This window comes from Crinia signifera, chromosome 4, assembly GCF_055691185.1.
Source record: "Crinia signifera chromosome 4, ASM5569118v1, whole genome shotgun sequence".
Classification (NCBI taxonomy): domain Eukaryota; kingdom Metazoa; phylum Chordata; class Amphibia; order Anura; family Myobatrachidae; genus Crinia; species Crinia signifera.
This window is the reverse complement of record NC_139220.1, coordinates 301,994,086-302,014,797: the sequence shown is the minus strand read 5'-3', so window position 1 is coordinate 302,014,797 and position 20,712 is coordinate 301,994,086. Positions and strand designations below refer to the sequence as shown.

General features: G+C 47.3%; 1 protein-coding gene across 1 annotated transcript; it reads right to left on the bottom strand.

The window, feature by feature from the left end:
- Window positions 1–448: 448 nt before the first annotated feature.
- LOC146075745 (surfeit locus protein 4-like) lies at window positions 449–17,992 on the bottom strand. Its single transcript, XM_083185308.1, has 6 exons — window positions 17,835–17,992; window positions 6,541–6,727; window positions 3,994–4,070; window positions 3,261–3,304; window positions 1,860–2,046; window positions 449–1,351 (listed from the first exon to the last, which is right to left on the bottom strand). Exons 1-6 carry the CDS (start codon window positions 17,880–17,882, stop codon window positions 1,085–1,087), a joined length of 810 nt encoding a protein of 269 aa, XP_083041434.1. The 5' UTR covers window positions 17,883–17,992; the 3' UTR covers window positions 449–1,084.
- Window positions 17,993–20,712: the final 2,720 nt, after the last annotated feature.

Sequence of the window (20,712 nt, the reverse complement as noted above, 5' to 3'; positions counted from 1 at the left end):
AAGAGGTAATTATCAGTATAGGTAAGGGATCTCTACTGTAAGGGCGATTACACCCCCCAGGAATAACTGACAGATGTAAATATGTATGGCGGGTATGGGTGGTCTTTTGTTGCTTTCCTTTGGATCTCTGCAGTTCCTAACCATGAGAGGCGACATCGGTCCCTAACTGCGGCCGGTGGTCCGGAGCCCTATACAACAATTGCAGGTCTGTAACACACACAGAGTTCGGGGACTTGGGCTCTCATAGAATAATGGTGCAGCCACCGGAACTAATTGTAGCCAGGTTGTTTTTTACCATTTAAACTGTGGCTTTAAATCTATGGGCGAACTCCCTCAAAATCCCCACGTCTGCTTAAGTGGGAGCAATCACATAAGGGCCTCCCTGTTCCCTCCCCCATGAATGTATCATTATACAGATGTAATACAAGGACACAGGAACAGGACAACCTTGTACTGTCGCTCTGAAAATAGTCATTTATTAAAAAAAAAAAAAAGTTTATACAAATATTCATGATAAAATAAAATGTTTCTTCTTTCGCTGGTTCCAACACTTCTTGCTCTTCCCCCGAATCACACGTCAGAGTCAGGGGGTGGTGGTGGCGTTCGGAGGACATTTGCCAGTGATGCTGTTCCTCCCCCAGAGATGGGCCCAACAACTGTACAACACCTATTCATGCAGTTAGTGTTACTGGCGGACATGTTGGGAGCATTCTGACACCGATACAAGGGCAGGTAATTGTGAGGGGGGAGGTATGGTTGTCTGGTCCAATACGGGCAATGCACAGTAATATGGGGATTCAGAAGTCAGAGGAACCACTTCATCTCATGGAAAGATAGACTGCAATGGTAATACCCTCCCTTCCAGTAAAGGCGATGAATAGTATTGTAATACCTGCAAAGTTCCCGCACTGAATGGAACATTCCACATTCAGGGCTATCCCAGCCAAGCTCCACCCCTTTCACAGAATGGAATATTCCAGTCAGACGTGGCCGGAGCAATTGCATGAACCGTGCGCAGACTGGAGTAAAGCTATAGATGTGAGGGGAATTATATGAGATGTGTCCGTGTGTTTGTGAGGGCAGGTCACCACTTCTTCTTGTGTTCATCCATAGAGACACCACCGGGCCCCAGCGCAACGACTAGCAGAAGTCCTCCCATGACGGACAGGGTCTGGAAGAAGTCGTACTTCAGGAAGTCGTGTATGGGCCGGTACGAAGGCACGGTCCAGAAGGCATTCTGGACCACGTTGATAACCAATAGCCACAGAACCAGAGTCAGGGCTGCTAGCTTCGTCTTAAAGCCAATTGTTACCAGGATAATGAGGGTCAGGCCAAAGATGTCCTGGAAAATCTGAGAAAAATATATAAGGAATTAGTGAGGAAAACAACGCCAACCTGCAGTTTAGTCATGGCGAAATGCCCAACCACTGCACCTCTGTACCAGGGCCTAGGCTGGCCCTACTGCATCTCAGTGCTGGCCCATGCTCTCCCCCCTCTTTTGCCTAAAAAAATTATGGCAGTACGTTTCTCACATAACTGCTAAATCCTCAGCATACGTGTCTATATTAAATCCAGGGTACTTATGTAATATCTGGGCTCCCGTTTTTCTTATGAGACCGCTGCGCTCGCCACGCTTCGGGCACGGTGGCTCGCTGCGCTCGCCACACTATATAAAATCAACTCCATGCGTAGTTGGATAGTAGGGGTATGAAAAAATGGGGTGCATTTAACATGGGAGTCCAGATAATACATAAGTACCAAATCCAGCACTGTAGAACAATCTGCCATATAGCCAGGTACAGCCTGTTGTCCAGCACATACACAGAAGCCCCTTGTCCCTCACAAAATTTGATACTCACGGTGAAAGCGCTGGCATTGAAATGAAGCAGGGTCATGAACATAAGGATAAGCAGCACACGGCCTCCCAGCTGCATGTACTGACGCGGAGATGTGGCCCCTACGGTGGGTACTCCAGCAAACATGGACTTCCCTTCAGAGCGGGACTCAGCTAGCAGCAGCAGGAGGCCCCCACCCAGAGCCATGTTCCTGTAAGAGAAGGAAACCAGTGACTTCTATCTGCACCAAAACCATCACATGAGAGCAGAGAGGTGAGGGGAATAGGAGGGTATAGAAAGGAGGCAATACTCATTCCTATGTCCAGGTATAATGGGGCAATTAAATAATGAACTTGGTCACAATCCCATTAGAGAGAACCTCATTGAATTACCTATGGCGGCTCCAGAGGTGGAGCTGCAGCACAGTTCAAAATTCAAATAGGAGAGCTGCACCAACTGACAGTGGGCCAGTGTGGAATAGCAGTTGGTGTCAGTTGCTATGCTTCCCTTATTTGAATTTTGTACTGCCCTGCAGCCTCACATCTGGAGCACCCCCTGCCTATAAACCTCCCATTTCCTTCATAATCTGAGTCTAGTGCTGGTCACTACTATGCAGTCACATTATAGCATGTGATAAGTCTGACAGAGCCACAGTATAACCTATTCCTACCATGGCCTGAGAACAGTGCCATTGGCAGAACAGCAGTCACACTGTCAGAGGGAAGTATAGACAGTGACTGATACTACTGTAGATTACACCACTCCCCAGTAATCAGATGGGGGAAATACTGTAAGCACATGTATATCTACTAGGGGACGAGCAGAAGGATCTGTCATATTATCCCCTTTTAGAGCCATTCCCTTTTTAAAAGGCTCATCATCCGCCTATAGCATGGCAATGAGGTTGTTGGTAGCCTACATCCAATGTATTACATGGAGCCATTTCCCAGTGGGTTAAGACCCATGCCAACAGGATTGCGGTGGTGAGGATTGGGGGATGTAAGCAAGTTGCATCCTGCTGTGTCTGCTTCTGCCTTTGACTATGTCAGTGCTGGTATTGGACCTATTGGCAACAAGTATGCCAGGATGGAGACACAGTAACACTGCCTTGTGCTTCTTTAGACACCACAATGGGTCATGGTATTGAAACCATAACCAGCACCAGGCGTGGTTTATATTCTCTGTGACAGTATGGCTCCCGTGCTAACTTCAGCATCTAGGAAACCCTGGAGCAGACAGAGCAGTAATACTACTTAAGTGTCCTGTTTGTGACGCCAAAAATGAATGGACGGGTAACAAGAAGAAAATAGATGATCGCCAGAGATCCAGGAGGAGGAGGGAGAAGGAGAGGGAGAGAGAGAGAAAAATGGAGGAGGTATAGTGGGGAAGGTCATACTAGGACACAGGCACATGTCTTATACTGACCTCATAAGAAACTTAACATCCCACAGAATGTTGTATACGATGGTCTGAAAAGCAAAAAGCCTCAGTTCAATATCATCATATTGAATATAAAGAAATGGTTAGTGATCTCACAGAATCGGGCAGTGAAAAAGCCTCATGTAACTATATATTAACTTGCGTAACAATGCCACAAATTGAGATACATTTATTTCCTATAGTAGTTGTTTTAGTCTTACATCATTCTTTTTTGTAATGCTAAGCATTTAACTAGACCAGTGACATCACAGTCTATAGAACATGAAGAAACCTATTGTAAAGCGCAACAGAATTTGCTGCGCTATAGAAGAAACTGTAAATATATAATTACCCACAATTACAGTTTCAATCTTCTGCCCAAAGCTTTTACCACAAGGTGGTGCTGTCAGTCTTAACAGATTTGCTATCACTGCAGACACCATGTATTGACAATAGGAACGGGTGGAACAACATGACCTGTATATTTATTGTGGCATCCAATTGTATGCTGGGAAACGGAACACTGTCTCATAACAGAAACATGTGGTTATTTAAGGTTAAAAGGGGTTATTTTACTTATGAAAGTAATTATTGTGCACCACAAATATGTACATAAAGGAAGTTATACTGACAGACACAGATATACAGGAGAAGATGCAACACGGCAGGATTGGTAGAAAGGAAGGGGCGACAGCTCACAGAATACTGACCATCATACATACTGCTATACATCACTCACCTGCAGGAAGATGATAATGAAGAGTCCCAAGCAAGCGTATGGCACAAACTTCCGCGCCAGGACCAGAACGCAGCCCACTGAGCGGAGACAGGCAAACATCAGGCTCTACGTTAGTACTAGGCAATAAGATAATACACACCACATATGGCACAGAGCTACTTAAATCGGGAGAAATCCTGCATCTGCTATCAGGACGGCTGTGCCCCATGGCACTTCTCTGCGTCCTTGGCACGCCAAGCCTGACCTGCCTTCTGCTACTTGCTAGGGGAAGCTGAAGAAGTCTCCTGCTAATGAGATGCAGGGACATTATGCTGTGGGCAACAACAGGACGATTCCCTTCCGCACGGTTTCCTGTGGCGTTCTAACACAACGCTGGCTGGCCTATACCCCATACAGGGCCTGTAGTCCTTATATTAGTCTCACACAGAGGGTTACATTTACTAAGATCTCAGTTCTAGTTCACATAGGATGTTGCCATGGGCAACCAATCAGAATTTACTAGAACAGGCAAACTGTGGCCCCCACCTGTTGTGAAACGACGCATCCCAGCATGCCTTGCCATAGTTTTAGCATTCCCTAATAGCAAAATTGTGGCAAGGCATGATGGGACTTGTAGTTTCACAACAGCCGGGAGGGCCATAGTTTGGCCATGCCTGTTATAGAAGAGAATAGATAGTATTTGATTGGTTGCCCATAGCAACATCCCATCTGAAATAGAACTTCCATTTCAGTAAGTTTCCCCCCAAAGATGGCAGTTCTATTGAAGATGGAATGTTGCTACGGGCAACCAATAAGATTCTATTATCTTCTAGAAGGTGCTAAATAAATAAGTATACTCTGATTGGTTGCTATGGGCAACATCCCATTTGCAATAGAACTCCCATCTTAGAAAATGTCCCGTTCCCCCCCCATGTGGCCATGCTATAACTGATGCAGGGCATGCTGGGATGTGTAGTTCAACAACAGCTGGAGTGTCAAGATTAGCCATCACTGCCCTAGAGCATTACCAAGTTTGGCGCAGCAGGAACACAGAGACGAGCCATGGTATAACGTACAAGTGCACATAATTATGTGCACTGCAGGTGGGGCTGATGTAACAAGTGCAGAGAGAGTTAGATTTGGGTGGGGGTTTGTACTTCAAACTGATATCTATATTGCAGTGTAAAATTAAAGCAGCCAGTATTTACCCTGCACAGAAACAATAAAACACCCATATCTAATTCTCTCTGCACGTTACATCTGCCCCACCTGCAGTGCACATGGTTTTGTCCATCAGAGAGTGATTGCGCCTTTCCGAGTGAACCAGAATAACCCGCTATGTGAAAGAGAATACGAACACTTAGAAAAAGCAGTAGCTCCGGTATAAAATCCCCTTTTCTTTTACATTCAAATTAAGTACACACTTGGGCAGAAGTCTTGGAGATAACCACGAGGGTGATAAAGAGTGATAAACGTCCAGCCAATCAGACCCCAACTGTCATGTTATAGGCTGTTTGAAAAATGACAGAGTCTGATTGGTTGGACGTATATCACTCTTTATCACCATCGCGTTTATCTCTCTGAAAGGCTTAATACATCTGCCCCACTATGAGGACATCCTAAGGCTGATCCAACTACAGGGCACACGCAGAAGAAAAGGGGCATCTTCTGTCCAATTCTGGTGGCAAAACGGCTGACTCCTGTTAAACCTGGTGGACGTGATGTGGACACCTACTACACTGAACTCTCCAGGCTGTGGAGATAGAAAGCAGGAAACCTTGCATGTGAGGAACCTTAGTTCCACCAAATCAAATAGTTCTAAGGCTGGGTACACTGGAGCGATGTGTACCCAGCGGAACCTGGAAACACACTGGTGAGATGTATCACTGGGTTTTAGGTGCAGCTTACCAAACCAAGTGCGACCGTGGGTGCCGGCACATTGCTGGTTCACACCGAGCAATCAGGCCGATATCGCTCCAGTGTGTAACCGGCTTAAGTAGGGAAGAGAAGACCGAATCCGTCACATGGTCAGGTTACCATGTCGACAGGCAAATATGTCAACATCCTCACAATGCTGACATGTTCATGTTGACGACACGCTCAGAATGTTACTGCTTGTGTCAACAGTTTGTCTGTCGGCCTGGTGCATGTTGGTGGTGAACTAACAACTGTCTACCATATAAATCTAGTACACCAGGGTAGGGCTTAAATTGGTATCTGCATATTATCGTACCAGCTCGTCCAGACACAGCAGCCCCCTGTGAGGTAACTTCTGTCCAAAACCAATTTCCTAGTTCTGAGTATTGTCTGTAGCCCTGAACAGTGGGGATCGCACCTTCAGGAACCACAATGCTAAGGCCAGCCATGCTACACATGGCCAATAACTGTGTCCTCTGTGATGTTGAGAAGGCCTGTGCGTCACAACCATCTCAGACAGTCTGTACTTGCCCAAGCTAAGGAGCAGCCCCAGCACCCCACCGTGTTCTCACAGTCCCCATTTGGATGTAAGAGAAGTCAGGTGTACAAGGACCACAACAGCAATGAGGTCTCGGCCTGACAAGCACTCACCCAGCTGCCCGCACATGTTAGTAAGGACGAAGACGGTAGACAGGAACATGCCGCAGCCCCAGGACATGTTGATGTAATCCCGCTGCTCCGACCACTGCAGCCACATCCGGAGGCCGTCCTCTAGGAAGGTGCTGATCAGGCAAAGGTGCGCCAGGTGGGGCAAGTACCGCTTGGTGACACGCAGGAACTGCAAGTAGAAGGGGCACAGAATGTAAGCTCTGCAGCACAGGAACCAGCTCAGCCAGGCTTGTACTTACTGGGTTACATATACAATTAACATCATATAGGTTTTCTTTAAAAAAAAAAAAAAAATAATAATAATTATTCGGAAAATATCAGACAAAAAGAACTGTCATTACAAAAGGGTAGACGACAAGATAACTCATAAACATCACACATACAGCTGGGAAATAAATGATACCGAAGAGGCATCACTACAGGCCGATTGCACTAACATCGGTGGTCATGAAAGTGCTTGAACGTATGGTGCTGAACCACCTGAGAGTTGTTACAAATGCTCACCTCGACCCCCTGCAGTTTGCCTACCGAGCAAACAGAAGTGTCGAGGATGCAGTCAACCTAGGGCTGCACCACATTCTACAGCACCTGGACAGTCCAGGCACCTATGCAAGGATACTATTTGTTGATTTCAGCTCGGCATTCAACACTATCATCCCTCACATCCTGGAGCCAAAACTCCGTTCACTAGGAGTCCTAGAACCTACATGCTCCTGGATCACTGACTTCCTGACTGAAAGGAAACAGGCGGTGAAAGCAGGCGCATTCATGTCAAACACATGCACAATTAGCACCGGTGCCCCTCAAGGATGTGTCCTCTCCCCCCTGCTCTTCTCCCTCTACACAAACGACTGCACCTCAGCAGAACAGTCAGTAAAAATTATAAAATTTGCAGACGACACAACGGTTATCGGCCTAATCATGGATGGAAACGAGTCGGCATACAGACGGGAGGTGGATCGGCTAACTAAATGGTGTAGCGGAAACAACCTTGACCTCAACCCCCTCAAAACGGTGGAGATGGTGGTGGACTTCAGAAGGAAACCAAATGCCATGCACCCACTCATAATATCTGACAGAGTAGTGTCGAGGTTCGACTCCTTCAAATTCCTAGGAACAAAGATTTCCTGCGACCTCAAATGGGGTCCCAACATCATTACAACTGTCAAGAAGGCTCAGCAGCGGTTGTTCTTCCTGAGGCAACTCAAGAAATTCAACATCCCGCAGGAGCTGCTGCTCATCTTCTACACTGCCATAGTAGAGTCTGTCCTTTGCTCCTCGATCACAATCTGGTTTGGAGGAGCAAACGAGAATGACAGACGAAGGTTGCAAAGAGTGGTGGGGATGGCAGAAAAGATCATTGGGGCGGAGCTCCCCACTGTCCAAGAACTATACCTAGCCAGGGTCAATAAGCGTGCAGGAAAGATCTTGGCGGACAAGCTACACCCTGGCCACAACCTGTCTGAACCCCTTCCGTTAGGCAGACGTTTTAGGTCCATCCCAGCAAAGACGACAAGAACTACAAAAGGCTTCTTCCCAATAGCTGTCCACCAACTAAACCGTATTGAACATACCAAATACTAACTCGAACTTTTCTAGATACATGTGAAATGTATGTGATGTATGTTTATGCCTCTCTTCCCACCCCCTTTGTGTTCCCTGATTGATGCTGCACTGTTACCACAAAAAATTCCAAGCATACGCAAGTATACCTGGCCAATAAAGATGATTCTGATTCTAATAATAAACTTTACTATATTAATATTAAGAAAAATGTTAGTAGTGTTCATTCTAGCACCCGCCAACTTTGAAAAACCATGCAGTTCCTCTTCCCCTCCTGGGGTGTCGCTGTCTGCTGTGGTGTTTCTAGCACAGTTCTGGTTTGCATGTCAGTGCTGATATACAGACCACACTGTGCTAGAAGCACTTCAACAGACAGCGACACCCCAGGTAGGGAAGAGGAACTGCATGGGTTTTCAAAGTTGGCGGGTGCTAGAATGAACACTATGTTAGGTTTAGGCACTCACCCTGGGTAGGGGGTGCATTAGAATTAGGCTGTAGGGCAAGAGTTATATAGTATGTATACCTTTATATCCCAGTGCTTCCATTGTGTGTTGAGGTCCTGCAGTACTCCTGTACCACCACTAGAGGTGCACAGCAAGTGACCATATACACAATCTCTATACGGGATATGGTCATTGGGTCACCAGTAAGTTGTTAGACAGTCATTAGGTGGACAAGCAGATAGGTCGACATGAGTTTACGTCCACATGCAGTAAGGTCGACAAGGTCATTTGGTCGACAGGGTAATTGTCGACCTAAACGCATGTCTAACAACTTGCTGATGACCAACCGATCCACACCCCTCTGTACGTCCCATTAACAAAAACCTGATACTCCCCCCATGATGTAACAAGAGGCAATATCTGTATAGCGGAGCACTCGTTATCCAGCACTCAGCAACCTAACCGAAGACCTAATCACAGTATGTACATGCAAGGTGACCATAAGTGGGGGTATTTCAGGTCAACAAAGCACAAGGGCGACAAATATTGACACGGAAAAGGTCATGGCATGCCTCGAGCCGGGGGCCTTGTTCTGCATACGCTCTTCATGGATGGTAAAGAATGAAACAGTTAAAAATAATGAAAATACTCATGTCAAACTTTTCAGGTGTCAACCATAGCCATGTTGACCATATAGTGTCGACCAATCGACAGTTGGCCTAGACACAATCTGTCAGCCACCCGGCTATCCCATGCATGTACAGCGGTCCAATACAAGAGTAGGTTGTGAACAGGTTCTGGCGCGAGAACAGAAGGCTATGCAAATATTTAACATTAAACCTGAGCGTGAGAGTACAACTAATATCCCATGCAAAACGCCCTCTGGCCAGCATCCCTGGTGTAGACACACATACAGGAGAATCTACACCGTCATCAGCCCTTTGTCTCCTGCATGTGGCAGCACACTGACTGATCACATGGGGGGACCATATCTCCTGCACCTCTGCAGCCTCAATCCTACGTATCTTCAGACGGCACGGTCACCTGCACGGGTGCGCTGCAGCCAATCCGCTCACCGGGAGCCAGAGGCACGAGGTCTATGAGGTGTAGTAAGGTGCTGACACCTCTCTGAGCAGGATGGGATACGTACAGATGACTGGCGGTCAGAACGCAGACACCGGCATCCCGATAGGAGGTACAACCTTGGTGTGCACTGGTTTAGTGGGGTCACTTTATTCTCACCCCAGATGAGGGGATGAAGTGAGCGATCTGACCCTTCTGCGATATCTCTGGAAAAATGGCGCAGTGATCGATTTTTTTTCTGGAAATTTGTGCGGCGCTGTTTGTGCCGTTGCTGAACTCCAGAGGTTAGGTGTTAGACAAAAAAAAAAAAAAAAGGGGATCATTATAAATACGATACATAGGAATGAAGGGATTCTTTTACCACCAGCATGCAGGACTATTGTGCGGACACTAGATGGCGATGTCACTGCACCATCAAAAACCTGGGAAATTCGGATTCACAGTTTTTTGATGGTGCAGTGACATTTGTTTGTGAGGAAAAACTTTTTGTCTTTTATGGTATGTGGAAGCCATTTTTTTACTTGGCATTTTTCATGATTTTTTGGAATAACATTTTTGTGGATTTTTTAAGAGCAGTGGACCATACTACTTTAAACATGAATATCGCAATTAAGTATATATGATCATCTAGTTTGCCCTGATTCCAAGGGTCCAGCGCTGCGAGAGGTCCTTAAAAACTTGTTATTTCTTGCCTTTTCTTATAGTTAACAGTTGAACTATTATTTGGGGACAACAGCAGCAGGACACTATTTAGCGCTCAAGAGTCACTTTGTCCATTTGTTTGGCAGAATCCCTGAAGAGTCTGACCACCGCCTGGGACCCTGGTAGGGTAGGCAAACCATTGAACTATCCCCCCCCCCATTCGCAAATAAAAGTCAGTCTAAGCTTTTATTTCCGACAGATGGCCAAAAAGGAGGCCGGCATCGTCCAGCGTTTTCACGGGGATGCCCAAAAACTGCTGGGTGTTCCCCTGCACCAGGCCCTGTCCACCCCCTTGCTCCCCTGCCCAAGCGAATCTGATAATCGAAGAGGGCGTTCACACACAGCCTGAATCAGGCCCTAGGTGTGGTCTACAGCGGAGTAACCTTATGGGATTGATGAGATGTCAGGGGAAGCTGTGTTTTTGCAATGGGGCAGAGAAGGGAATATACCACTTATTGCTTATGGGGTAGCTGGTGGAGGTTTGCTGTGGACATAATGTGTAAACCAGTCAGAAGCAATAGCCAGCCCCATTCATGGAAATACAGATACTCTGCGTAATATATTTACAACACGATGAGAAGAAGAGAATTGGCCTCAGAGGATAAAAGAGGGGAGAAAGAGGGGACAGGACTTGTTCCAGGAGTCCTCCACATGTCCCGGAGCCCGGGAATGCACCACCATGAAGAACATACAGTATGTCCCCTTTGGTCGTCCTCACCAGAGACCGGACATCATCCAGATCAGAGTGAGTGACAGACTTCCTTGTTGCAATGACATGCGAGGTGACCCAGCAGACTCTTGTGTCATCTGCATCACAAACTAAGGAAATGGGGAGAATGTGGCTCAGCTGCCCAACTTCCATTTGTACATGACTATGAATATTACCTATGCTGTAGTGTTATTTTTTTTGTATACTTACACATTGATGTCAGTATTGACACCCCCCCCCCCCCCCCCCCCCTCTCTGTCCATAATTCAGGGGCAATGAACAGCTTCTAGCACTATATCTGGCAATATAAGTGGTTCTAGGAACATCTAAGGTTAGGTGTTGGGGTCCTCGCTTAAGTGATATAACTGCGTCAAGGTGCCCATACCCTAGGGCTGGGGTAGCCAACCCTAGTCCTCGAGAGCTACCAACAGTGCATGTTCTGCAGGTCTCCTCACAGAATCACAAGTGAGCTAATTAGCTCCACCTGTGTATCATTTAAAATGTGTCAGTGATTAATGAGTGCAGCTGTGCAGCAGCTAGGTTGTCTGAAAAATGTGAACTGTTGGTAGCTCTCGAGGGCTAGGGTTGGCTACCACTGCCCTAGGGAGATGTCCATGCAATTTGGTCACTTTTTATGGGATTGCGCACTTCATCGCATAAAACTGCCATAAGGAGGACGATTATGGTTCACACGGAGTTAACTGAATTCAGCTCCCGCCCCGATGGTCTGGGGTTTGCGCAGGCGCACATGTTGAAACCTCAACATGTGCAGAAGAGAAATCATTCCCCGACCATCGGAGGATTTCTCCTGCTGCGGACACATGCGCAACACTTCGTAACTCATCCCCTGGCATGGTTGCGCAAGGGGAAAGGGGGGGGGGGGGCTTCAAGCTCAGCAGGTTACCGAGTCCATTAGAATGACCCCCAGGTCCAATGCAATTTGTGGTGCCGTGTGCATCGCATTGGAGCCTGTGAGTCACACCGCCAGCAGGAGAGATCTGCTGAACTGCATACGATACATCACATGCAGTCCTGCAATCTGGGAGGTTCCAGGGCGGCTCAAGGAGAAGCTGGTTAGTGTATGGCCAGCATAATACCCCACACAATACTCATAATGCTGACTGGATTAGTGTCTCCTACACACAGGGCTATTTTTGTGGCGGAACGGTCCGGAACGCCGTTCCTGAAGTTCAATTGAAAAATGACCTCACCAGGAACGGCGTTCCGAAAGTTCAACGCCGGGCGCAGGCTGCACGCACCACAGAGATTATCTACAATGATAATCTCTGTTTCCGCGGTGGCAAGGAAGATGTACTTCCTGCCACCGCCCCTTGGCCTCCTACTCCATGGATGCGCCTGACGTCAGTGTCAGTGCGTGTCCATGGTGACTCCTGCGCCCTCCACCCGCCGAGACACCCTGTCGCACCCGCCCGCCTCTCGTTGCTCTCTCCCGCCCGGCGCCCGCCCGCCTCGCTTGTTGCTGTCTCCCGCTGGGAGCCCACCAGCCTCTCTTGCTCCGCTCGCCCGCCTGTCTGAAGTGCCCCCAGGATCCACTCTCCCTCCGCCTGCCTGCCTAAGGGAGCTTACTCTCCAGCCCCATGTGATGCCTCAAGCCGAGCGGCAGCTTCAATTGCCTGGTACAGTAATTTACTGAACTTCACTGATTGATGCAATGTTATCTTTAACACTGCTGTTGCTGTCTGAAACATCTTGGTGTGGGCCATATGTTTGGGCATATCTGTGTGGGCTACATGGGCATATCTGTGTGGGGCATATGTATAATGGGCATCACGGTGTGGGGCATATGTATAATGGGCATCACGGTGTGGGGCATATGTATAATGGGCATCACGGTGTGGGGCATATGTATAATGGGCATCACGGTGTGGGGCATATGTATAATGGGCATCACGGTGTGGGGCATATGTATAATGGGCATCACGGTGTGGGGCATATGTATAATGGGCATCACAGTGTGGGGCATATGTATAATGGGCATCACGGTGTGGGGCATATGTATAATAAGCGTTACAGTGTGGGGCATATGTATAATAAGCGTTACAGTGTGGGGCATATGTATAATAAGCGTTACAGTGTGGGGCATATGTATAATAAGCATGACGGAGTGAGGAATTATGTTTTTCTTTTTTTCTCCTTTTTTTATGTAATGCCCCGCCCCGTTTGTAGCTCCTCCCACATCGTCGCCCACTTTCTGCCCCCGCCCACAGTTCCTGAACCTATTTTCCTACAAAAATAGCACTGCCTACACATCTGGAGTGAACAAAGCTTCATACAGTCCTGGAATATGCAGGAGACTCATGATTTTTTTTGGCTAGCTCCAAACCAATGGAAGAGTGGGTGGATCTTCTGAATCCCGCCCACTTCCCAGGAAAATACCACCAGGAATTGTGGGTCCTTGTGCAAAGGTTTGGCCTGAATTGACGCAAATTGTGTCATTCTATCACTACCCCTTCCCCACAGAGCAGAGGTTCTCAACCTCGGTCCCCCAGGACCCCTCAACAGTTCACGTTTTCCAAGTCTCCACACAGAATCACAAGTGAAGTAATTAGCACTACCTGTGGATCTTTTCAAATGTGTCAGTGAATAATGATTGCACCTGTAGGGTGACCTGGAAAACGTGAACTGTTGGGGGGGTCCGGAGGACCGAGGTTGAGAACCACTTCCATAGAGGGTCATGTGGTGGAATTTTACCACCATGAGAGCAGAGCATGATTATTTGAAAAGCCTGGCCGTACCCCTGATGTGGTCAGCTGCATCTCTTTCCTGGGCTTCTTATGGAGCAGAGAATCATATTGTAGGCAAATATGGTGATATGTGCGCAGCTGAGCATCACTAGTACTGAATTGCTCGTTAAGTAGAAGAAACACTCAAATGCTTGTAAAAAGTAGCAGGAACATTTGCAGTCAGCTAAATTTAGGAGAATTCAATGAGCCGCAATGGTTTCTCCAAAAAAAAAAAACTTGCACCCAATTTTGGGTTACTGTGGGGAGGATTAAGGGGGGGCTCAGTACCCCATGGCAGTGGGGTAGTGCTGCCAATGTGACAATGATGGTGCTGAACTTCAGAAGCCCAGGCACACTGACTGCACAAGTGTGCAGTGCATTAATGGGAGTTGACTAAGTCTCAGTCCCTTGAGACTTTGCACAAGAGGTCAGAGGCTGAGAGACATGTGCTGAGTTTTGATTGGTGGAGCTCATCATATGCTTGCAGAAGAGAGGGAAGGGAAGAGGGGAAAGGCCGAGGGCACTGGGCTATAATGACGGAGGTATTACGATAGAAAAAAGATAACTCTTTTTTTGGGGGCACTGCTTTTGTTGTTTAATGAAAATAGATTTAGTTTACATGTACTAGTGTAGTGGGTGGAGGAATACTGAAGAACCTAACAGTAGAAGTATTTGTGGAACCCTGGACAATCAGTATCTGGGGGGACACTGAGGGGGACGTGGGTGAGAGAGGGAACTAAGTGTATATGGTGTCTATTGTTGGAGCGCTATGGTGACCTGACGGCAAGTCAGATGTTACCTGGGTGTGTTGGCCTACTGTTGCCCAATGCCCCTGGTATATCTATATCATGAGCGTGTAGCCAAGTATTGCCACTATATGCACAAAAAATAATAAAGATTGTGATGAAAATTAAATCAAGAGTATAGGAGATATGTATATATACATATATATATATATATATATATATATATATATATATACATACATACACACACACACACACACACACATGTATATAAAGAGTGAAAAGAATGTGAAAGATGAAAAAATATATGAAAATTGAAAATAAAATTGAAAATAAATATTTGTATCAGCTCTTAATGGATCAATTTTTCCATGTGCTGTGTTTCATGGAACCACAGGGGCAATTGACCATTTGTGCTGAATTTTTTTGGTTTTTTAAATATGCTTGGTGATTCATGTGCTATTTGCACCACAATAAGTATATGTATATGTGAATCCCACGTCCCCCTCAGTGTCCCCCCAGATACTGATTGTCCAGGGTTCCACAAATACTTCTACTGTTAGGTTCTTCAGTATTCCTCCACCCACTACACTAGTACATGTAAACTAAATCTATTTTCATTAAACAACAAAAGCAGTGCCCCCAAAAAAAGAGTTATCTTTTTTCTCTCGTAATACTTATGGTCACCCATAACTTAGGGGAGCACCACCAGCACACAAATACAGGAGATATTTATATCTTTATTTAAGTACAAGCTGGTATTTAATCAATACAATCACATAGGTCAGTGCAAGCCAAAACCCCCCCCTCTTTCCCTATAATGACGGAGGGTAAGAAGGCATACTCCAGTCAATGTGATAAAGTATAATTAGATAAAAATAAGATTGTGGAGGTGCTCCCAGGGAGTAGGGTAATGGTAGTCAAAAAGGTTAGATATCCAAGAGAGGATATCGAAAAAAGACTCCCGGGTGGGGCACAGCCTTCTAATGAAAAAGGATTACTGTTAATACAAAATTTATTAGTTAAAACATGACCCTAATTAAGGGTCAGGAGAAGACAAAAGACAAAGACAAACAGATAACACTCATGGACAATATATGTGAGAAAGTAGTGAAATATTATTTCAAGATATATCTGTCTAGGGATTAAATGGAGAAAACACTCCAATAAGTCACGGTATGTACATATACACTGATAAAATCCTAATAGACAGTAAACAGCCTCAAATACCAATTAGTATTGGAAATAAATGTCAAAATTAGCTAGATTTGGTTAGTACTTGTATTTCCTGTAAGTGACGGAGTTGTCTGGACTGGGTAAGTCTGAGTAGCTGATTGATAGCAGTGGTCTAGGTATAGAGACACCTGAGTATGGGTATGCTGAGGGAGTCGCTGCTGCCTGTGCATGTGACGTTAATCAGTGAATGCGCAGTTGAGCGGACTCCGAGAGCGTCACAGGTGTCGGAATATAGATGAGGGAGTTTCTGCTGTTTCCAGGGGTGACCTGTCTGGCTCTGTTATACAAAGTACAGTGCAGAGTCGGATTTTGGGTTACTGTGGGGCGGATTAAGGGGGGGGGGGCTCAGTACCCAATGGCAGTGGGGTAGTGCTGCCAATGTAACAATGATGGTGCTGAACTTCGGGAGCCCAGGCACACTGACTGCACAAGTGTGCAGTGCATTCATGGGAGTTGACTAAGTCTCAGTCCCTTGAGACTTTGCACAAGAGGTCAGAGGCTGAGAGACATGTGCTGAGTTTTGATTGGTGGAGCTCATCATATGCTTCTCAGGCCCGTGGAGGACAGCAGCAGCAGCCTCGTCATGGGAGGGGTTTTAAATCAGAGGCAGTGCTGAGCCTGTGAGGCCTCCTACATAGTAAGCTACAGAGGGGCAAACACAGGCTTTTCATGTGGTATGGTATAGATATATTAAAGAATACAGTATCTATCCTTATGTATCAATGCCTATTTCCCTATACATTGTAAGCTTGTGAGCAGGACCCTCCTACATTTTGACTGTCTGTAAATACCCTGTTTGTTGTATCACTGTCTCCTTTGTAACGAAATATGCCGCGCTATATAAGAAACTGTTAATAAATAAATAATAATATAGAGATTTATATATATGAACCTGCAGTTACCCATTGACCAAGTTTATACTGCCTTTACAATGTGTTTTGATAGTGTAATACTCTCCCATGCAGTTTGTATACATTACTACACTCACCGCTACTGCAGGAGTCAGAATCCAGGCGCTAGATAGACACTGCTTCGAAAGGCAAGTTATTAGAGACTAATTAAACTAATTGGCTTAGCAAGTTCTGATGATTTTTCTTAAAAATATAAATTTAAAAACAAACATCAGATTTGTTACAGAAATGCAAGACACAAAAATGCAGTGATTTTATTTACGGTCCTGTAAATAGCAGAGCCCTGCAGCTGCGGGAAAAACCCCCATAACGCACGGGTTTTTTATGTTTCCTGCTTCTAAACTGAAATCGCTGCAGAATGTATGATCAGTGGAGCTGGAAGCCCTGTTATCACAGTGGCTAGACGAATCAGGCACAGGGGCACGCTATGGAAATGGCAAACAACAAATAAGTTCCAACACCAGGTACATACATTAAACAGAAGCAATGGTTATGAGCTGTAGCTATGGACCAGTCAATGGTCATTCAAAACAGGATAGTATACCCAATGTACCACACCCCAATACAGACTGAGTTGTCGATGCCCCTCCTCCATGGACCCCTGTGAGTGTCAAAGCCTTGGGGGTGGGGCATCGACACCCACTTGTTGGCACTAGGCTGGTACACAGCCAGCTCTGAGCGGGATACACAGAGTCCTGCAGATGCAGAGATGATGGATAAGGGATTTGTGAGAGAACAGACATGCATGAAGTCCAGCGTGAGCCACCTGTGGCACTACAAAACCCTAGCAGCATGCTGGGACTTGTAGTGCCACAGAAGCTGGAAAGCCACAGGTTGGAGGGTGGACTGCCGGTCAGAAGACACATATTGCTGCAGTTATGGGTGGAAATCAGCCAGCCTGGCGCAGGCGAGTAGCTGGGAGTGTGCGTGGTAATAACTTAGAGCTGTTACTTAAGGTCCCCTCCCTTTCCATCACATGGTCTCTCCCACGTATCACTAGCAGTTACATAGCGGAACACACCACCGCTCGCTGGAGGGATACATGGGCCGTACCATTACATTATAGGGGTAATACGGCCTGCCAGGTAGCGCTACCCCGATGGGGACGGAGAAGCAAACGGTTCGGCTTCGGGAGTTACCTGCTCAGCCAGCTCCTCCGCCCGTCCCATCAGGTCTCCGGGCGCCATCTCCTCCTGTACGGCCTGTCAGTGAGCCCGTCCGGTCCGTCTCGCTATCAGCCAGAGCTCTCCGCAGCCGGGGCGTGGTCTTGCACCATGCGTCATCTCAAAAGCCCGCTGCCATTGGCAGGACACTAACGTGCAGCTAAATCACGACTCCCCTTCCGCCAATGGCTGGGCCCCAGCTCACTTCTTTCTTGCCTTACTCACGGATAACAGTGGTTTGTCTGACATTCATGTTAGTTAAGGGCAATTTGCCCACACTGTCAACGTGGACATAGAATAGACTGAGGTACCCAGTTTTAGAAGATAGAGGAGCCAGAGGACGTAGTTACTACAGTGATCCACAGTGCAGAGCTGAGAGAGCATCCATCCATATACACAGTATAGTAGCTGCTATGAGAGAGAGAGAGTGTGAGTGTGTATGGAAAAGTTTAACAAAAGTTTTTCACATTTTTGCACCAATGTTGACACGTGAGCACATAGACCCCCTGTTATTGTACCACGTGCCATCGCATAGCTTGCTTCATTCGTCATGCTGCACCCGGAACACTTGACTTTACCATTCCCAATTGGAGTTCACAAAGATGGCAAAGTAAGAAAAAGTAAAAAAAAACTAAAAATCCCCAAAACATGTAGACCTTTCCAGTTATTGACCATAGCAATGTCGACATAGCATTTGACAATTTTGCCCATAGTCGTACTTGCCTACCTGACCCTCTCCATGCGGGAGAAAATGCTCTGTTTCTGGACTTCTCTGGTAATGTATGATTGCCATCACCTGTGGGGAGCTAGGTAAAGGTGTTTCACCACAGGTGATGGCAATCACACATTACCAGGGAAGTCCAGGAACAGCATTTTCTCCCTGAAGGAGAGGGTCAGGTAGGCAAGTATGCCCATAGGTAAGTCGACCATAATGTGTCTAAGTATTGACTGTTGACCTATACAGATACAACACCCAACAACCCTTGGTACCAGATTATCCATGTTTCCAGATTTATCAGTGGTGCATAAGCCTCCCGAATAAACCTTGAACTCCCACAGCCTGAATACCTGCTGCAGTCTAACTGTGCCCTCCCCGCAGTCTAACTGACATCCCGCAGTCAAACTGTGCCTTTCCGCAGCCTAACTTTGCCCTCCCCGCAGCCTAACTGTGCCCTACCAGCAGTCTAACTGTGCCCTCCCAGCAGTCTAACTGTAACATCCCGCAGTCTTATGGTGTGTACACACGGGAGCGATATGCCGTGCTATGCGAGTCCCGATGCGATCAGATCGCATCGCATGGCATGCTAGAGTTGCACATTTTAGACTATATAATGCAGATCTGCACTATATAGTCTTGCCTGCCCTCACTATTTCACTGCCGATTTGCGCTCACACAGGAGCACGCATCGTGCTCGCAAGTCCTAAAAAAGCATGCGATCAGCATGCAATATGGCTTCCAATGTTCACTATATTGACAACATCGGAAGCCATATCTGTACACACCATTACTGTGCCCTCCCCGCAGCCTAACTGTGCCCTCCCCGCAGTCTAACCGTGCCCTCCCGCAGCCTAACTGTGCCCTCCCTGCAGACTAACTGTGCCCTCCCGCATCCTAACTGTGCCCACCCCCCGCAGATTAACTGTGCCTTCCCGCAGATTAAATGTGCCCTCCCGCAGACTAACATCTCCTTCCCCGCAGCCTAACTGTGCCCTCCCGCAGATTAACTGTGCCCTCATGCAGTCTAACTGCCCTCCCACAGCCTAACTGTTACCTCCCGCAGACTAACTGTGGCCTCCCGCAGACTAACTGCTCCCTCCCGCAGTCTAACTGCTCCCTCCCGCAGCCTAACTGCCCTCCCACAGCCTAACTGCCCTCCCACAGCCTAACTGTGGCCTCCCGCAGACTAACTGTGGCCTCCCGCAGCCTAACTGTTACCTCCCGGCAGTCTAACTGTGCCCTCCCCGCAGTCTAACTGTGCCCTCCCCGCAGTCTAACTGTGCCCTCCCTGCAGACTAACTGTGCCCTCCCGCAGCCTTACTGTGCCCTCTCGCAGATTAATTGTGCACTCCCCGCAGCCTAACTGTGCCCCCCCCCGCAGATTAACTGTGCCCTCCCTGCAGATTAAATGTGCCCTCAACTGTGCCCTCCCTCCCGCAGCCTAACTGTGCCCTCCCCGCAGACTAACTGTGCCCTCCCCGCAGACTAACTGTGCCCTCCCCACAGACTAACTGTTCCCTTCTGCAGACTAATTGTGCCCTCCCGCAGACTAATTGTGCCCTCCCTGCGGACTGTGCCCTCCCGCAGACTAATTGTGCCCTCCCTCCCGCAGTCTGACTGTGCCCTCCTGAAGCCTATCTGTACTCTCCTGTGAAGGTCGCTCACCTTTGAATGATTTTTCCACCCATCGCAAATAAAAGTAAGTCTATACTTTTATCCTGCACAGTGATAGCCGAAATGGGGGCGGGCGCTGCCGTCATGTGACTCTATATAACTCGCGGAAGGCGCTCACACCGGGTGTTTGCGACTATGCGCATACACAGACCCCCACCATCGGGGATGAATTTGGACCTCTCCGACCAGGTCTGCCGGCACTCCTATAAAACAAAGACAACCAGCCCCGGTGCCTGAAATGTAATCATACAACCTTCCGCAAGAAACGGCACTCTATACAAGAAACGGCACTCTATACAAGAAACGGCACTCTATACAAGAAACGGCACTCCAGAAGCCGGACCAGGGTTTAGAGCGGCAACAGGATTATTAGATCCTTTTCCCAAAGAGGTGATCAAGGTTTAGCTGAATAGCAGCACCTGTGGCTTTCTGTTAAATCTGTGTCCAGGGCAGGGGGTAATG